General features: G+C 44.3%; 1 protein-coding gene across 1 annotated transcript in view; it reads left to right on the forward strand.

Annotated features, from left to right (window-relative positions):
• The window catches only part of PDLIM1 (PDZ and LIM domain 1), a 30431-nt gene extending 14566 nt beyond the window's left edge, over positions 1 to 15865 (forward strand). Inside the window, exons 4-6 of the mRNA XM_008575251.1 lie at positions 7318 to 7469; positions 14788 to 14905; positions 15339 to 15865. Coding sequence (XP_008573473.1) covers positions 7318 to 7469; positions 14788 to 14905; positions 15339 to 15525 — 457 coding nt within the window. The 3' untranslated portion in view covers positions 15526 to 15865. The remainder of the gene's footprint in view (positions 1 to 7317; positions 7470 to 14787; positions 14906 to 15338) is intronic.
• Positions 15866 to 20114: the final 4249 nt, after the last annotated feature.

Raw genomic sequence — 20114 nt, forward strand, 5'->3', positions numbered from 1 at the left:
TTGAGATCTTCTTGATTCTTCTAAGAGAAGCGATTTTCAATTGAAACCTGGACATTTTTGTTATTATGTAGGGGGTATACTTGATCTTATTAAAACATCCTGTTTTTTACTGGCTTCCTTTGTGAGTACTGTTGCAAGGCAAAGGGTATAAGGTTGCTGCCTTGTCACTATCAGGTGGGGGTAGAAGTTGAGCTCCCCCACTCTGCTTGCATTGACACCTGAGGTTACTGGAGATTGCTTGATACCGCTGGACTAGGGGGGGAGTTCTGGCCCCCACATGGCCTCCACTGACACTACTGGGGGTGAGTAGTGGCCTCGTTACTGCTGAGTGGTGGTGAAAGTACTGACTCTCCATGAGACTTTCTTCATTACACCCAGGTAGGGATGAAATGTGGGTCGTACTGGGTTTCTCTTATGGCCTCGTTACTGCTGAGTGGTGGTGAAAGTACTGACTCTCCATGAGACTTTCTTCATTACAGCCAGGTAGGGATGAAATGTGGGTCGTACTGGGTCTTCTCTTACACTACCCAGTGGGGTAGCTGGGGCACCTCATTATAGCCTGGTGAGGGAGGAAGTCCAGACTCTCCAGTTTGCCTTTTCTGGAGTTTGGCTGGAGTAAAGTGTATTGTTTCAAAGTTTTGTGTCTTGATGCGATGCCCCTTTCTTGGTCATTTGGTCAGGGAGAGGAGACTTCTCTTGGGACTTTTTTGTCTGTGTCTGTTACCCTTTGCAGGTTGCTGCTCTTAGCTCCATGTCTGGGAGATTTGAAGCAAAAAGAAAACCCAGGGAACCCACCACTATGTCCCAAGTTCCCTAGCTAGTCTGCCTTCTTCTGTCCCCCTCTCAGAGTCTTCTTATGTTTGTTTTATGTATAATCTCCAGGGTTTTTTTAGATGTATTTGTGGGTGAAAAAGGGAAAAATATGCCTACTTTATCTTTCTGGATAGGAAAAAGATTTTTATGAGGAGATTGTCTTCTCCTGTCTGGATGCTCCTTATAGTTCAAGTAATCCCCCTTTCCATCCCAATCTTTGTCTCACATATAGGCAGTTTTATTAAAGAACCAAATTTACCTAGTATGTGAATAAATGACCCCATTAAGGTTGAATCAGCAGTGGGAGTTTTTCTTTCCTGGCTTTTTGGTTTTAGTTATGATTTATACACAAATTAAGTTGCTGCCACAGGTGATGGCTCAAGTTAAAAAAAAATTAAGTAGCCCCTGTACCCCACCCTGGTCACTTAATTATTCTGATGGAGTACACTTTTATCTCAGGGTTGCTGTGCTGATCCATGTCCCAGGGCCATTAACCTGCTGTTTTCCATCCACCTTGACTTCCCAACCCTCACCCTAACTGCTCTTTTGGCTAGAGCAGGCCTATGTGATTCATGAGTTCTGCAGGCTCAGCCTCCAAAGTCTTATTCTGGGAGGTTGGCTTAAGGGGAGTTTCTTCTTATGTTCTAAAGACCACTGGGATCCTTAAATGCCTGGCTATGTCGTGCACCTCATCAGGATGAGAGTGGCCTGGCTGTAATATCCCCAAGGAGACAGGCCCTGAGGTCAGGGTCTGAAATAGAGGGAGAAAATATTAAACAGTTAGGAAACTGGTGCACATCAGCTCCAACTGTGAATCAGGGAGAAACAGAACTTGGAAACTTTGTGTAAAGTATAGTTACTCCAAAGGATTTAAATTTTATTAAACTCTTGTATTTTGTTATTAAACTGTAAAGAGTAGGTTCCGAAGAATGTATTTACTTCAGTGTCCCACCCTCAAAACTTTTTTCCTGGAGACTCAGTTGGGCGTATCAGGTTTTCTGAAGCTATATTACTGTAGAATTCTTTCTTTCATTGTTGTCATTATATATAAAAATGGGAAAATTGTTTTGCTTCATTTCTTATGTCTATTTTTGCCCTAAGTATTTTTTAAGATATTGTGGTATCATGTCAATGTCTTATAGTCTAATGTCTAAGACTTAATACTTTAGGTCTTAGAGTATTAGTATTATTATTATTTTTATTAGCCTTTATTTTTATTATTATCAGCAGGTAGAGGGAATAAGGAGATTACTCTCCTCTCAACCCACAGCTATGCACAGAAGCAACAGAGTGGGGGGTTTTCACCTTGATAGATGGGTACTAGATTCTCTGGTGAAATATTGAAGACCAGTTAAAATATTATTTCTGAGTTAGGTGTATCAATGCTTCTAGTAAGGTAGTGGATATTGAAAGTGTTTTATAAATTGTCCAGTGGCATAAAGATATCATCATTACTGAGAATAAATAGAAATTGGTTTTCCCTCTTTTTTTTTCATCATGGAAATACATTACAAGGTTGTTTGTTGGAAGAATATGGGATGGCCCTGTGGTTTGGGTTCTCTCATTTTTGGTGTTTTCTTGGTGGCTTTCAGACATAACATACACGAAAGAAGAGGAAAAATTCTTCCCAAGAACATTCCATAGTCTGATCTTGATTTAAAAATAGTTCTCAGCATAATAGAAAAAATATTTATGGAAAATAACATAACGTATTTATTATAGGGCAAGTTCCACGTTCAATATTCAAAAGAGTTAGGCGTATTACTCTAAGAACAGAGCGAAAGATGAGCCAAAGGAAGACTCCTGGCTAAAGCAACTCCTTGAGGTGGGCCCATGGCCTTCCCTGGGGAGGTTCCCCTGGTCCCTGCAGATGGAGGGAGAGAGACAAAGGCAGAGAGTAGCTGGTGCGGAGAGGACAGGCAGAGATGGCTGCTTTCCCTTCCCCCAATTGCAGCCAGCAAGAGTGATCAGCTGATGAGTCTTTCTACTTAAATGTTGACCTTCTGTGGCAGCAGCGAAGCATATGTCACTCTCTACTGTGAGAGCATGGCTGGAGTCAGAGGGAGTTACCTGGAGCTTCATTGCTGCCATGGACTCTGCTTCCATCTGGGACCTGAGCACTTATAATGGCCCATGAGGCTGCCCCGGCTGCCCCAGAGGTTTTCTCAGAGAAAGAAGGGAGAAAGAGGAGAGGGAGAGAGGCGAGGTGGGTCACTTAGGGAAAATTACTTAGGGAAAACATATACCTTGATTTTCTTTTTAAAGTGGAATGTGAACTAATTACACCATGGGTCGTGGGAAATGAGTGAATGAACATAATTGTTATAATTCGTTTATAGATGTAAAAGTGGCTTCAGACCTACAGAGAGGCTTGTGAGATTTGCTGAGGAGAACCATTCCTGGCCAGGTCCTGCGTCCTTAAAGCTGCGAGGCAGGCTGGTGGACTGGATGGCATATAGCTTAATTACTCAGGGATGACAACTTGTTTACATACAAACGCCTCCATCTGCATTGATAAATTGCTTCAACAACAATTCATCTGATATGTGCTCTTTGGTTCTACTTTTTCCTAGTGTCCTTTTTTCTCTTATGAAAAAGCAGCCTAGGAAAAAGCAGCCTAGGCTGAGAGGAGTGAATGGGTCTAGGGCCAGGTTGCTGGGCCGCCCATGTCCCGGGCACAGCACTTGGAGGCTGGCTTTCCTTGAGGGCCCGTGAGCCTGCAGGAGCAGGGAGGGAGAAACACAGAGGGAGGAGGCACTGTATGAACTGGACAGTGCTCATTACTTAACTGACGACACCTGCTGAGCTCAGGCACTGAGCCAGGCCTGGGCATACAGATGGAGAACAAGACAGGCCAAGTTCCTGCTTTCATGGGGCTTACTTTCCAGGGGGGAGACAGACAATATGGAAATAAACGAATACAAGTATAATGCATGGTGAGAGAGTGTTACATAACATGGAGAAAGATGCAGTGGAGTGGTGGGGTAGAAAGTGACGGGGATGGAGATGACTGTTTTATGTCAGGGTCAGGAAGCCCTCTCTGAGGACTGCGTCTGCGCAGAGACCTGAGTGAAGCGTGGGAACCGTGGCCCTGTCTGGGAAGAGCATTCCAGGCAGAGAGCGCAGTGAGTGCGGAGGCTGGAGGCAGGCACAGCATGAGGGCTGGTCCAGCTAGAGTGGAGTGAGCAGGGACAACGGGATGGGAGTGCAGATGAGTGAAGCGTGGGAACCGTGGCCCTGTCTGGGAAGAGCATTCCAGGCAGAGAGCGCAGTGGGTGCGGAGGCAGTGGGTGCGGAGGCTGGAGGCAGGCACAGCATGAGGGCTGGTCCAGCTAGAGTGGAGTGAGCAGGGACAACGGGATGGGAGTGCAGGGGGAAGATGGGCCACATCTTTTTGGCCTTTCTCCTTTTTGTAATGAGCATTTACTCTAAAGGAGTTGAGTTTGATTCCACTTTTTTGTAATGAGCATTTACTCTAAAGGAGTTGAGTTTGATTCCACTTGTGTTTCATTATTAAAACTGTAAATACCTGGTTCTAAGTCTGATGAGAGTACATTGAGCCGCACGACACAGCCTGATTCATGTGTTTAAAATAACCCTCTAAATTATGATTGAAGTTAAGACTGTCCTGAGAAAGGCAGCAGAGGGACACGTTACACAGCTCATCAGCCGTGCTGGTGAGCGATGGCAAGGCTCAGACACGGGGAGTTTGGGGTGGAGAGAAGGGGTCAGATTTAGGATAGATTTTACAGGTAATGCTGGCGGGCATCTACCTCCCTTTCCTCTCCTTCTTGAGCCCAGGCAGCAAGGGCCTCCTCCCTTTGGTAAATGGAGCCCCGGGGGAAAGAGGCCCTACTGCTCTGCCTGTCTCATCCTGTTCTGGGGCACCTGGACTGACAGGAGGAAGGTGTGGGAGGCAAGGCCTGGCTTGCCTAGTCCCTGGGCCTGAGCACTTTATGGTTTACAAAGCATTTGTGTATTTCATGCTTGCCACCAGCCCTGTAAACTAGGTAAGGCAGGTACTGTTATGTCTGTGTTATAGGTGAGGAGATCTGAGCTCCTTGCTGTGAGAACTATGAGGAGGTTATAGAGACAGGGAGAGCACTCTGAGGTCATTGGGAATGAAGAACACTGTGATTTCTGCTCTAGAGAGGACTGCATGAGGCCTGTGCAAAGGAGCCGAGCTAAGTTTTAGTGGTCGGGTTGTTGTTGACATTTTCCCTCTTCTAAATTTTCTCTTGACATAATGTTTATGTAATTTATTTATTTTTTTTTAAATTTATTTTTTAATTTTTATTGAATCAAAATTGATTATATATATTTTTGGGGTCCAATATTGGAATATGTTAATCAAATCAATATTACTAGCATATATATTGTTACAAATCGTAATTATTCTTTATGCCCCTTATCCAATCTCTTCCCATCCCCCCTCCCTCCCCCTCCCCCTCTAATTACCCTAGATTTCTTTTCTCTTTCTGAAAGAATATTGGTTACTCTGTTGATTTGTTGCCTAGATGATATGTCCAAATCTGAGAGGTGTGATCACATCCCCCATTATTATTATAGAGCAGATGTTGCTTCTGTCACTCTGAAATGGGCTTTGTGGAGAGAGACATCCTCTTCTTTTGTCTCTGCTGGTGACTCTCCTTGTGTCAGTGCACTCCACTGGCTGGTGGACCATCTGCATGGTTGTTGTGGCATCTAGCCACTTTCACGGCAGCCATGGTCATTGTGGTATCTGTGGTTGTCCATCCACATGGAGGTGATGTTTTCGGCATGCTCCTTGGTGCTAGCAATGTGCCAGGTTGTGGGAGGGGGGTCTGTTTCCCGGCTCTAACCCTCCAGTTCCCGGAAGGGCCCTGAGGTGCTGGTGCGGTGTGCCTGGTTGTGGGAGGGGTGTCCAATCCCTGGCTGTAATCCTCGGGTACCTTGGTGGGCACTGAGGCACTGGCATGGTGTGCCTGGTTGTGGGAGGGGGGCTCAGTACCCTTCTCCATGCGTTGGGTCCCTGGGCAGACCTCAGGCACTGTCGCAGTGTGCGTGGTTGTGGGAGGGGGATCTGGTCCCTTTCTTTATGCCTCAGGTTCCCAGGCAGGCCCTGCGGTGCTGGCATGGTGTGCATGGTTGTGGGAGGGGGAATCTGTTTGTCCATGCCTTGGGTCCCTGGGTGGGCCCCGTGGTGCTGGCATGGTGTGCCTGGTTGTGGGGGGTGTCTGGTCCTCGGCTCTATATCCCGGGCCCCCACATGAGGCCCTGTGGCATGTTGCTGGTGTGAGTGGTTATGGGTGGGGTTCTGGTCCCTGGCTCCATGCCTTATGTCCCCTGGCATACTCCAAGGTACTGGTGGTGTGCCTGGGCTGGAACTAATTTTTTGTCCTTTGCTTCCTTCTAAAATGGGGAAACCTCCTGTGGGAACAAGTACTTGAGCTGTGTTGAACTAAATTGCTGCTTTGCTGCTGTTTCCCTAGGGAAGGCTTTCTGTGCAGCTCAGGGTTTAATGGTTGACCTTATAAGGACTTCCCACTCTCAGAAGAGTTGGTGCAGCTGGGTTGTGTAGAAACTCTGATCGGGGCTTGAATTTTTTTATGAAACCGCACCCTATGCAATTCTATATTCCTGACTAGTCTCCTGTGAGTGGTCCTATGTTGATTGGGGGGTGTGCTGGCTGTCCTTGCTGTGACCCAGTGTTTTCCTGGTGGCCCTGTCTCCCCCACTGCCCGTGCTCCAAACACTTCCCCTGGGGTGGGCCCTGTGCTGGTCCCTTGGGATGAGTCACCAGCCTCTGAATGGTTCCCCTTTTTCAGCTGTTCTGGCTCCTTGCTGCTATGTGGGTCCACAGGAACCCTGTTAGTGATCTTGTTGTCCTGGGGGTCAGCAAGGCCCTCTTCTCCCCTGCCACCTCCGAGTAACTCCATCTGAAGGGTACAGCTGTGGCCTCTGCTGGCTCCTTCTCCATGCACTCGGCAGCTCCAGCCTTAAAGTGGCTACAGCCCAAAATGCTCATATAAGTTTTTTCGATCTCTCATTGTGGCTTCTCCTGCCTTCACGAACTCTGTAGGTCTCTCTTCCTCTTGCCTTGAGCTCCAGTGGCCCCAGCATGGGTGATGTTACATTTTTATAGTTGTAAATTGGTTGATTTGCAGGAGAAATTGACGCTGAGGACCTTCTATTCTGCCATCTTGACTGGAACTCCTTGTTTATGTAATTTAAAAAGAAGTAAAGCATTCCAATTCCATGGAATTAGTCCAAAAAGTAATTGAATTACTGAAACTATTTGGAAAAAGCATCTTTGATATCCTACTCAGAGCTGGCTGCTGCTTCAGTGTAGACGCCTTACCATGTTGGCAGTGGGTTTGTCGCTGAGTTAAGAAAACGCTTTGTCTATTGGCATCATTTCTATCCATCCTTTGAATCAGGGTTGTCTTTACATGGAGTGGGTGCCTGGTGAAGTTTTTCCTAACTTCTGACATAGCCTAATGAATTTCCAAACATTCTTTACAGCCTAGATCATTCTCAGCCTCCCGGTGGCCTTGTCATCACCCAAGAATCTGAAGTTTACAAGATGCTTCAGGAGAAACAGGAGTTGAATGAGCCTCCAAAACAGTCCACGTCATTCCTGGTTTTGCAGGAAATCCTGGAGTCTGAGGAAAAAGGTAATCATCCCTACCTGTGGTCAGAGGTTCTTGTTGAAGGTCTGGAGTGGGTGTTAGGCATTGCTGAAACACAGGTGAACACAGCCTAGACAAAGTGGAAAGAGCTCAGTGTGCTTCGAAAGGCACGGGCTTCTAAAAGGTTAAAACTCATAATAAAAACAGAGATGGAGAGCATGCCCTCCTGACCACACCTTCCTGCCTGGGTCTTTATTTAAGATCCTCCATACCTGGCTGACTGTTCCTGTCACATGTGCATATGGTCAGAGTGAGCTGGACTGTTGTGGGATTCTGTTGGTTTTTACCTTGGTAATTTTTTTGGTTTCAGCCCCCATACCATGCTCCTGTGGTGGGACAAATAAGAGTGGTAAAGGCCATGGGTGGTGACAAGCAGAATGAAAACTTCCCTTTGGGGCCACATGTTTGTTCTTGCTCTAGGATGGATGGCCTTTGAGGGTCCAAGAGCCCCCATTGTGGCCCCATCCTCATTCTGTGACATTAGGTAAATCTCTGAACCTTTCCATGCCTGTTTTATCATTTGTCCATTGAAGATAATAATTCTTTTCTCTAAGACCATTGTGCAGATTAAATGTCATAATTTGTGCAAAACACCCATCAACACGAGTGGCACATAGTAGGTGCTTCTTAATTAGGAAATAATTTTGATGTTAGAAACCTCATCCAGAGGCTCCCAGCTCAGCCTTAGCACGTCCGTGGGAGGAGCTCTGACGTCCGAGGCACTCAGGGCCACCGCAAGTGGTTCTACACATCTCAGGAGACAGTTCTTCTCATTGTAGACATCATATACCATATATCTATTATGATAATGTTCAAGTGGACAGCAGTGACGGTATCTCATTTAATAACAACAGTGCGTTATGTAATTGGTGACAGGTGGATGTGTTGAGGAAGGGATGTTTTTTCCTCCTTTTCATAAAGGTGGCCTGTGAATCAGCAGCTCACAGGCTCCCCTGCCTCCCAGGGTGTTGTGGATCAGCGTGTCCTGCGACTCTCCTGATCACCTTTTTCTGGAGGGTTGGGTTTTTCACCCTTTATTCATCCCTATGTGCCCAGCCCTCCCCACTCTGTCTGTCCCCTTCACTGAGGCTCAGGCACCTCACTGGAGTCCTGCCTTCTACTGCTCTCTCTTCCTCTTCCCAGTGCACCCACCTGAGAGGAGAGAGTTGGTGCTCCTGGGGCACCCATGAGATTCTCAAAGTGAGACCTGCTTCACCATCAGGGGGCAGCTAGGGAGGGTCAGAGCTGAATGCCCTCTGGAAGAGTGACCTCCATCCTCAATACCATCAGCTGGAAATTTGGCTTCCTGGGAGTCCTTCCTGAGTTGAAGTTCTCTTCAGAAAACTCCCAACACCTGGGCTTCCTCTCCATGTGCGGGTTCCTTAGCAAGAGTGGTGTAGGAGGGTATGTCAAAATGTTCATGGAGAGATTCATGTTAGCTTTTAACTGTATTTTTCCATGAATTTTTGAAGTACCCTCGTATACACATGTAGGAGCATAGGGGAAAAAGTGCTTCTTTTATACTAGAGATATGGTTCTACAAGCAACGCCCCCCTTTGCTTGGAGCACCTCAGTGGTTGGGAAGTAATGAGCCATACTTTGTATTAAATTCCAGTATTAGACCTGACTGACAAATGACCTGGGGGCCAATCCTTGAGGATGACAGCTTTGTCAAACATTTAAGAAACCACTACTTATTTTACTCTAAGTGGGTGTGAAATCCTTCAATTAAGAGAGGCCAAGTCAGTCCATCCCAGCCCCAACCAGCACACGGACAGATGCTGCACAGCTCACCTGGGCTCACAGAGAAGGACCTGAGCATGGAGTTGGCAGCTCCATGCTCATCAAGATCTGGACTCTTTATCCTGTGTTCTGTCAGCCACACCTGTGACTTCCATTCTCAAAGCTGCCTCGTGGTCCTAGTTGCCAGCTGGTTCTCCAGCCATTATGCCCACTTGTAGGCACCTGGGAGGAGAAAGGGGGACAAAGCTATCTGGGGAGCCCCCCTTTCAGATGAGCCCACTTTCTCCTTCCCAGAAGTCCCACACTACTATTCCACTTATGTTTTATTGACTAGAATTTAGTCACATGGCCACACCTAGTTGCCCAAGAGTCTGGGAATTATAATTTTTTACCCACTAGGCTGGATGCCTTCTTGCCCCAAAGAAAATCAAGGTTTTGCTTAAAAGGAAGATGGAGATAATAGATCTTGTAGTCTCTCCCATATCTTAAATTTTCACTGAATGCAACTGGTGTATTCCAATCCAAATATCCATCATATGCCTCTGGGGAGGGAACACAAATTAAATGCCTGGGTCTGATTCAGTGGTCCATTTGTCCATCACTGTACCATTGTCACACAGTTTTAATGACTAAACTTTATTACATATTTTGATTTCTGGAATGGTGAGTCCTTCCTTATTCTTTTTCAAAATTGTCATGGTTATTGTAGGAACAGCTTGTCAACTTCTGAGTGAATTGTCTTAAAATTGGTTTAACCTGATATTGATATTTATACATCTGATTTCTTTGTACTAGTGGTAAATATTTTTCCATTCCTTTCAACTTCTTCATGTCATATGTCTTAGTTTTTCTCTTAAATAGAGTATACAGGAATCTTTTTTTTCTTAAATCCATTCTCCAAAAATGATTGTGTATTTAATAATTTCTCGTTGTGATTAAATCAGTATTTGTCCTTTCATGATGGCTTATTTCACTTAGCTTGATGTCCTTGTGTGAGGAGGGGGTTAAAGTATAATGCCTTCCAAATTGAGAAAGCACTTGGAGACTGAAGAAGGCAGTGGGAAGGTACTTTTGGTAATCAGAGATATTTAAGTATTTATTAATCGGATGACTTACAGACAGGAAAGCAGGATGCAGTGAAGAATCAGACGTTAGATGAGAGCTCTGATTCTCTGAGGTTAGCCATTTTTTATATAGCATATCCCCTGTTACTAAGAAAAACTTTCAGGAAACATCTTAAGAAAAATAAGATAATAACATCATTCACCAAGTACCTTGTGATCAATAAGGGGAGGTGTCTTGTGATGTCTATGCTCTGACCACTGACACCACCTGCTGTAATAAATTACCCCCGAAACCTGTGTTCTATTTACACTTGTTCTAATGTTAAGGTGTCCCTGCTCAGTGAAACAAAGGAATGAGTTTAAGCGGGAGTCAACATGCAAGCGGGGCATAAACTGGCATTGGTTCTATTTTTCCTCTAACAGTCCTCAAGTTTCATCCACATTGTAGCATTTGTCAGAATTTCCTTCCTTTTTCAGGCTGAATAATATTCCATTGCATGCATAAACCACATTTTGTTTGTCCATTCATCTTCTTATAGAAGGAGACATTAATGAGTGGAGATTTGGTCGGAGTCTCGCGGACTGAGAACACACAGTGGTGGCCAGCTTCTCTGAGATGAGAAAGCTGGAGACTGCTCAGCAAGTCTCGAGGTTCATTTTGGCTGGTGCCCAGGGTTCCAGGAGGAATCTTGGATGGTCTGGAATCTGGTCAAGGGGGACCACTGCGTGCTAGGTTAAAGATCATGAGCTTGATTTTGTAGGCAATGTGGAGCCATGGAAGGTTGTTGAGCAGTGAGGCAGAAAGAAAGACAGCTATGATTTATTTCGCTCATTTTCACTTTTTTCCAGAAATATTTGGGAAGAAGAGAAATTTGGAAATTTTTGTAGTTTCCTGGAGTCCAAAGGAAGTTAGTATTTTTACTATAAGCTAGTTGAGAAGGAAGAAGAGAGATTTCTTGGAATTTAGTGTTGGCTGGATAGATAAGAGAAAAAACCCCACGCCAGCAGGTGGCGCTGCAGGGCTGAACTAAAAGCAGTGAGCTCTGTGGTATCCAGCAGGCAGCTGCCTCTGGCCCAGCTGTGCCCAGTTCTGATTCACATCCCTTCATTCCAGAGAGGGAAGTGGATTCTCCTACTAAGAGGGGATTTCATGTCCCTCCTCACCTTCTCTCATTCTAACCTCTTGCACCCGTCCCCCTTCCTGGTGATTTTTCTGCTGAGCGGGTTATGTGAAAAAGAGCCCATCACGTAGGATAGCCTGACCTCATGAGCTGGTTCTGTAGTGCAGTCAGTTTGCTTTCCAAGCTGTGATGATGCTGCCACTTCCTTCTTGTCATAGCAGGTAGGCAGCTGAGGCGGCTCCAGCACCATCGGCCAAAAAACGGAGGAGGCTGTTTGGGATGCTTGAGGCATGACACTTGGAGAAGCTGCCCACCCAGGCTCTTCTAAGAATCTCTAGGCAGGGCCTGGACTAGGGTGAGGTGAATGAGGCATTTACTGTGGGTGCAAATTTAAGGAGTCACCAAAAAACTCAATAATCAAGACTAAAATGACATTTTAATGCAATCTTTTTTTAAAATTAAAATTAGTAAAAAAATCTATGATGAACAAAATTGGGACTGTGGTCTCCTCCCAGAGGAATGGAGGAAGGCTTGGGAAGGGAAGGAAGGTATTTTGGGCTCAGGGATAACGGAAGCACCAAGGTGATTTCCCTGCTGTGTTTCCTGGTGGGGCAGAACTGAGCTTTCCCCAAGCCCACCTGTGAGCCCACAGTTGAAGACAGTGGAAACCCTGGGGCCTCCTGATGTCTTCCCCATCTCCTGCTGCCCCCCCCCCCCCTCTGTTCATCAGTTCCCAGTGAACGAGGGTCCCAGTGCTGGTGGGGGTGCTGAGAGACTGGACCATAGACATCCATTGAAGGGATGCTTTCAAATATTCCCCTAAGGCAGCAAAGTACCCCATATTCACTCTCACATTGTATTAGTCAGCAGCAGGTGACTTGTGTGACATATGGGCTGCTGGTCAGCTGTGACTTGGCTGGGCCTGGTACCATAAGTCTTTTCATTCCAGGAGCCCAACGAAGGGAGAAGCACTCTCTGCGACCTGGTGTTTTTGTGGCAGAGGGCAGAAGCTCCATGGAGACAGGGCCACACTACACAAGTGCCCTTAGTGTTTTTGCCCAGACGAGGCTTGAATCTGCTCAGATTCCACCGGACAAAGCCCATGGATGGGAAAGTTTACTCCACTGAGAGCGGGACTCCTCGTCTGTGGTGCTATTGATATTTTGAAGCATATAAGTCCCCGTTGTGGGACTGCCCTGTACACTTTGGGATGTTAAGCAGCATCCCTGGCCTCTACCTACTAGATGCTAGTTGCACTCCCCTCCAATTGTGACAACCACAACTGTTCTCTGGGAGTCAAAGACACCACGGTAGAGGAGCACTGACCAGAGAGAAGCATAGGAAAGGTGGGGAGGGACAGCTGTGGGCAAAATACACAGTCGACCATACCAGCCGGCGGCATTCTAAATGCCCCTTGTTTGAACACGCGTCTCAATTTTTGGTTCAGAGGCACCGGTGAGTATAGGGGACTCATTGTCTAGAAGGACAAGAGAGGATTGCCCAGCATGGCTGCAGTTATGGGATGCCCTCTCCTTACCCCCTTGCCTTACCCAGGAAGCTGTTTCTTTGCTTTTGTCCAGTGGCTCTTGGTCCACCGGTTTCTGGACCAGCAACACCCAGGAACTTGCTAGAAATGTAAGTTCTTAGGGCTCATCCTGGGCCTCTGAATCAGAAACTCGGGGAGTGGGGTCCAGTGATCTATGGTTTAACAAGCCTTCCAGGTGACTTTGATGCACAATTAAGTTTGAGAACAGCTACTTTAGTCTAAAGAAGTGGGTTTCACCAGAAATGTAGAATAGAATCTTCTGTACTTAGAGATGGGGCCCTTACACCTGAAGATGCTCATTCAGCTAGTTTGGGATAGACCCTGCTCTGTGAATTTTGCAAAATCTCTCCTTGTGCCTGGCATTCTCCTGGGTACCTGTTCAGAATCACCACTGGTTCTCTAGCTCCTTGGGCCTAACCATGTTGGGCCACATAAAGACCATCATGCATTTGCTGTGGCATTTCGTTGATTTCCACATACTTATTAAGCCTCTATTATTTGCTAAGCTGCATGCTAGGCTTTGTGGGGTATTGAAAAGTGTATAAAACAAGATTCCTATACTCAAGTAATTGGCAGCCCAGGAAGAGAGACATGTATAAATAGCTGACGAACATAACAATGCTGCTAAGCCACATCACAGTAAAAAAAGTAGTGATGCGGAAGCACAGCCAGCCAAATGTATAGTAATAATAGTAACATGAACAGCATAGCACTACTAATAGCTACCGTGATACAGGGTTTTGTTACTTAAGACGTTCTGCGTCCAGTAACTAGGGGCCTGCTGTAATCGTGTATGCACCAAGCTGACTGCAGAGAGGCTGCTTAGTCTGCTCTGTGGTAGGTGACTGCCATCCAGCTGCAGAAGCATGCTGTGCTGTAATGATTTTTTTTTTCCATAGAATATTTTGGTAAAATGTACATAATACGAAATTTGCCATTTTAACCATTTTAAGTGTATTAAGCACATTAACATTGTTGTTCAGTGACCACCACCTTCCATATTGAGAACATTTTCTCGTCTTCTGAAACTTCCCATTAAGCAATAACTCCTCATTTCTCCTCCTTCCAGCCCCTGGCAACCACGGTTCTACTCCAAAAGAAGACACTTTTGGGACACACATCCAACCAATTGATGTATTGTGTTGGCCTCTTTTCACATGGTTGTGATTTAAAATTTTTACTTTAATTACTTTTTGTATTTTTAATATTACCTATCTCAGAATCTTTTTTTATTGTGATAAAACATATTCAACCTAGAGATTGCCATTTTAAGCATTTTAGAACACACAATTGTGTGGAATTAATTATGTTCACAATGCTGTGTGACCACTGCTTCTATTTCCAAAATTTTTTTGTCATTCTAAACATAAAACTCTTGTACTGTAAAGATTTGTTCTTTTTGTGATGTGGGTTTCTTTTCTACATATAAGTACACTGTCTTTTGGTTCTTGGATAATGGTTTTTTTAGTTATTTATTATGTCCATGTAAGATATTAAAGATACCATATCAGTGTTTGCATGTATTTAATCAGAACATTGCATAATTTGTGCGAGTTGGCCACATGCTAGGTACTGTAGCACAGCTGCGTGTGTGTGTATTTATCATTTTGTGCAGCAGTTAAGGGAAAAATTATCTCCTGTTTTATAGAAAAGGAAACTGGCAATCAGAGAACTTAAGTAACTTGTCCAGGATCACACAGTGGAGTCACATCTGTTTGCCTCCAGTGCCCATGGCCTTGCCTGAACATATATATATGGCTCTGGAGAACTAACTGATACTAATGCAATTCCGCCCTTCATGGCCAATGAGAGTGTTTTCCTTGTTTCAGGGGATCCCAACAAGCCCTCAGGATTCAGAAGTGTTAAAGCTCCTGTCACCAAAGTGGCTGCATCGATTGGAAATGCTCAGAAGTTGCCTATGTGTGACAAATGTGGCACGGGCATTGTGTGAGTATCTGCCCCACAGTCTTTGGTGGTGCTGCAGATTGAGTACACCATTAGTGTGGAAAGTGATGGATATTGCACATCTTGGGTGTGAAGGAGACAAATCCTGCCTGGAAAAATGGAGAGGCCAGATAGGTCCTGTGTCCCAGAGCCAGGTGGTGAAGGTTTTCCTTTGCTGTGGAACCCTTAGGTAATGAACATGTAAAACCAGAAAAAGCAGGGCTGCTCTGCTGAAGTAGGAGGGGCCTCGAGAGTAATGTCTCTGGACCCCAGGAATGAGAAACTCCTTATGATGGAGGCAGTGGGGGCCATGGTCTGCATTTGGTGGGACTCTGGGGAGGAGCTGCAGGCCCCAACACAGGAAGGACAGTGAGGAGCCCCAGTGCCACCTGCAGGTGCTTGTCACTAATGGAGTCTTCCTCCCTTGCTCTTTCAGCGGTGTGTTTGTGAAGCTGCGGGACCGTCACCGCCACCCTGAATGTTACGTGTGCACTGACTGTGGCACCAACCTGAAACAGAAGGGCCATTTCTTTGTGGAGGATAAAATCTACTGTGAAAAACATGCCCGGGAGCGAGTCACACCACCTGAGGGCTATGATGTGGTCACTGTGTTCCCCAAGTGATTCAGCAGATCTGGACTGACCTCTGTTCTTTAACCATGTTGTCTTCCAAATGGTCTAGTTCTCTCCTCTCTTGAGAGTTCTGTGCTTCCCTTGGTTCTGCTCTGCTCATTAAATACCAAGTCCCCCACTTTTGGCAACTGATTCACACTGGCTCTGTGACGGCTGGCTTTTACGATTCATGGAAAATTATTTTCGTTCTAAGTCACCTTGCTAGTATCACTATGTATTTCCTCACCTCAGTTCTTCTCTGCTGCAAATGGACGTCAGGCAGATTTGAACCAAACCAAATTTAGTGAGTCATATGATTTTGTTTTTACTCAATAAATGTACAGACTCTGAAGCAGTGTGTGGTGTCTGTTATCATTTGGCCATGTCTTGTTTCCTACTCAAGCCTGATGAGATTTCTGAGCCTCTCTTGTTTGGGTTTCCCACTTCTCTGAGATTTGTAGGCCTTTTCCCCCAAGTGTGAGAAAATTGGCATCTGAACATGCTTGGTTCTTATATTTCTGTGAAGTGTGCTGCAAGTTATTTCTCTGATGCTAATATACTTAGTTGTGTTTTAATGAAATGATGTTTTCTTTACCTGTGGCTGTTATGGGGCTTATCTAAGGAAGTGAATGCTTCCCAAATAATTCAGGGGTAGCTTGACCAGTTGGCCTTAAAATATTCCCCCCAATAAGTCCCTGTCCAGGCTGGTTGCTGCCATCACAACTGCTCTCCTTTGTGATGGGCAACAAACTCAGGAAAGTGACCACCAGCAGCAGAGAGCTCAGGGAAATGACCAATGTGCCCTCTTCACAGAAGAGACTAGGCACCCTGGCTGCTGGGGGGTCTTGAGTCCAGATCTGAGGTCACCATAGATGATCTCCTGGTGACTAATCTCTATTGGAGTCATTTGATTAAACAGTGGTGCCCCCAACCTCCAGACGCTGAGACTACATGATTTTAAGAGAGGTGGACATGGCACTCCAACCAACCCTCCTTCCTCCAGAAGAGCAAATTATCCATCCTTTTTTTTTTTTTTTTTTTTTTTTAGTTCTTTTAAAACAGTTTTCCTGAGCAGAGTTTTTGCTTTATTTATATTCATTAATAAATAAAGTACTTGAAACTGTAGCTTTGTCTCTGACATATTGTAACACTTTCTAAAGTAGTGTTATTATTTTTTATTTTGTAGAAATCCTATCATTTTACTTTTGATATTTTCTGAGAATTAGTAACTATTGAGAAGACTGCTTATGATTTTTAAGGGGTAGGTTTTATTTTTTTAATTTTTAAAATTAAAAAAAAATTTTTTTTTTTCGTGTCCGGCAACGGATCGCTACCCTCAGTGTCGCACTCGCACCGGACTGGGACTGGCAACGGGATCGCAACCCTCGGCCTCACGCCTGCACCTCGCTCAGCCAGTGAGCGGCAACCCTCGGCCTCACGCCCGCACCTCGCTCAGCCAGTGAGCGGGAACCGGTCTGTATGTGGGATCCGAACCCTCGGTGGGAGTGCCGCCGCGCTCCCAAGCGGCGCACTGTAGCAGTGCGCCACCGGGCCGGCCCAAAATTTTTAAAAATTTTTAAATTTTTTGTCTTTTGTCTTTTTTCGTGTCCGGCAACGGATCGCAACCCTCAGTGTCGCGCCCGTACCGGACCGGGACCGGCAACGGGATCGCAACCCTCGGTGCTGCGCCCACACCTCGCTCAGCCAGTGAGCGGGAACCGGTCTGTATGTGGGATCCGAATCCTCCATGGGAGTGCCACCGCGCTCCCAAGCGGCGCACTGTAGCAGTGCGCCACCGGGCCGGCCCTAAAAATTTTTAATTTTTTAATTTAATTTTGTCAATATACAGTAGTTGATTTTTGTGACCCATTGCTGAAACCTCCCTCCCTCTTCCCGCTCCCCCTTCCCTCCCAACAACCTCCTATCTGTTCTCTTGTTGTATCAACTTGACGGAATTGTAATTGTTGTGTTTTCTTCCCTCCCCCCCAGTTTATTTGTGTATTTATTTATTTATTTTTAGCTCCCACAAATAACTGAGAGCATGTGATTTTTCTCTTTCTGTGCCTGACTTGTTTCACTTAATATAATTCTCTCTAGGTCCATCCATGTTGTTGTAAATGGCAGTATTTCATTCTTTTTTATAGCAGAGTCGTATTCCATTGTGTAGATATACCACATTTCCCATATTCACTCATCTAATGATGGACTTTTGGGCTGGTTCCAACTCTTAGCTATTGTAAATAGTTCTGCAGTGAACACAGCATTTATCATTCACAGTCTTTTGCATATTAGCCATCCTAACTGGGGTGAGATGGTATCTGAGTGAGGTTTTGATTTGCATTTCCCGAATGCTGAGTGATGTTGAGCATTTTTTCATCTGTCTGTTGGCCATTTGTATATCTTCCTTTGAGAAATGCCTATTTAGCAGTTTTCCCCATTTTATAATTGGGTTACTTGCTTTTTTCTTCTAAAGTTGTTTCAGTTCCTAGTATATTCTGGATATTAATCCTTTGTCAGATATATATTTTGCAAATATTTTCTCCCACTCTGTTGGTGTTCTTTTAACTCTGTTAATTAGAAGCTTTTAGTTTGATATAATCCCATTTGTTTATTTTTCCTTTGGTTGCCCGTGCATTTGGGGTCATATTCATGAAGTCTGTGTCCAGTCCTACTTCCTGAAGTGTTTCTCCTATGTTTTCTTTAAGAAGTATTATTGTTTCAGGGTGTATATTTAATTCTTTAATTCATTTTGAGTTGACCTTAGTATATGGTAGAGGTATGGGTCTAGTTTCATTCTCCTGCATATGGATATCCAGTTATCCCAGCACCATTTGCTGAAGAGGCAGTCTTCTCCCCAGTGTATAGGGTTGGTGCCTTTGTCAAAGATCAGGTGGCTTAGGTGTGTGGGTTGATGTGTGGATTCTCTATTCTATTCCATTGATCAGTGTGTCTGTTTTTATGCCAGTACCATGCTGTTTTGGTTATCACAACTTTGTAGTATAGTTGAAAGTCAGGTAGTTTTATGCCTCCAGCTTTATTAATTTTTTTTTTTTTTTTGCTCAGCATTGCTTTGGCTATGCATGGTCTTTTGTTATTCCGTATAAATGTCTGGATAGTTTTTTCCATTTCTGAGAAAAATGTCATTGGAATTTTCATGAGGATTGAATTGAATTTGTATATCACTTTGGGTAGTATGGACATTTTCACAATGTTGATTCTTCCAATCCAAGAGCATGGGATATCTTTCCATCTTCTTGTGTCATCTTTAATTTCTCTCAGCAGTGGTTTGTAGTTCTCATTATAGAGATTTTTCACATCCTTGGTTAACTCAATTCCTGAGTATTTTATTTCTTTGGTGGCTATTGTAAATGGGCAAGCTTTCTTGATTTCTCTTTCTGCATGTTCACTATTGGAGAATAGAAATGCTACGGATTTCTGTGTGTTGATTTTGTGTCCTGCAAGTTTGCTGAAATCAGTTATCAATTCCAAGAGTTTTTTTGTAGAGGTTTTAGGCTGTTCAATATATAGGATCATTTCATCTGTAAAGAGGGACAGTTTGACTTAATCTTTTCCAATCTGGATGCCCTTTATTTCCTTCTCTTCTCAGATTGCTCTGGCTAATACTTCCAACACTGTGTTGAATAGGAGTGGTGAGAGTGGGCATCCTTGTCTAGTTCCTGTTCTTAAAGGAAAAGCTTTCAGCTTTTCCCCATTCAGGATGATATTGGCAGTGGGTTTATCATATATGGCTTCAATGATGTTGAGATACTTTCCATCTATACCTAACTTGTAGAGAGTTTTTGTCATGAACGAGTGTTGAATTTTCTCAAATGCTTTTTCAGCATCTATAGAGATGATCATACGGTCCTTGTGTTTGATTTTATTAATATGGTGTATATCACATTTATTGATTTGTGCATGTTGAACCAACCATGCATCCCTGGGATGAATCCCACTTGATCATGGTGTATAATTTTGCATACGTTTTGCTGTATTCTTTTAGCTAGTATTTTATTGAGGATTTTTGCATCTATATTCATCAAGGATATTGGCCTGATGAATCTACCTGGTTTTGGTATCAGGGTGATGTTTGCTTCATAGAATGATTTTGGGAGAATTCCCTCTGTTTCAATCTTTTGGAATATTTTGTAGAGAATTGGTGTCATTTCCTTATTGAACGTCCGGTAGAATTCTGCTGTGAATACCTCTGGTCCTAGGCTTTTCTTTCTTGGCAGCCTTGTGATAACAGCTTTAATCTCTTTTATTGTTATTGGTCTGTTCAGATTTTCTACATCTTCTTTGCTCAGTTTTGGTAGTTTGTGTGTGTCCAGAAATTTATCCTTTTCCTCCGGATTTTCAAATTTGTTGGCATATAGTTGTTTATAGTAGTCTCTAATGATTCCTTGTATTTCAGAGGTATCAGTTGTAATATCACCTTTTTCATTTCTAATTTTTGTTATTATTGGGTCTTCTCTCTTCCTTTTTTAGTTAGCCATGCTAATGGTTTGTCCATTTTATTTATATTTTCAATAAACCAACTTTTTGATTCGCTCACCTTTTGTGTCATTTTTTGGGTTTCAATTTCATTAAGATCTGCTCTG

Source organism: Galeopterus variegatus, unplaced genomic scaffold (genome assembly GCF_000696425.1).
Source record: "Galeopterus variegatus unplaced genomic scaffold, G_variegatus-3.0.2 Scaffold1160, whole genome shotgun sequence".
In the NCBI taxonomy this organism is placed as follows: domain Eukaryota; kingdom Metazoa; phylum Chordata; class Mammalia; order Dermoptera; family Cynocephalidae; genus Galeopterus; species Galeopterus variegatus.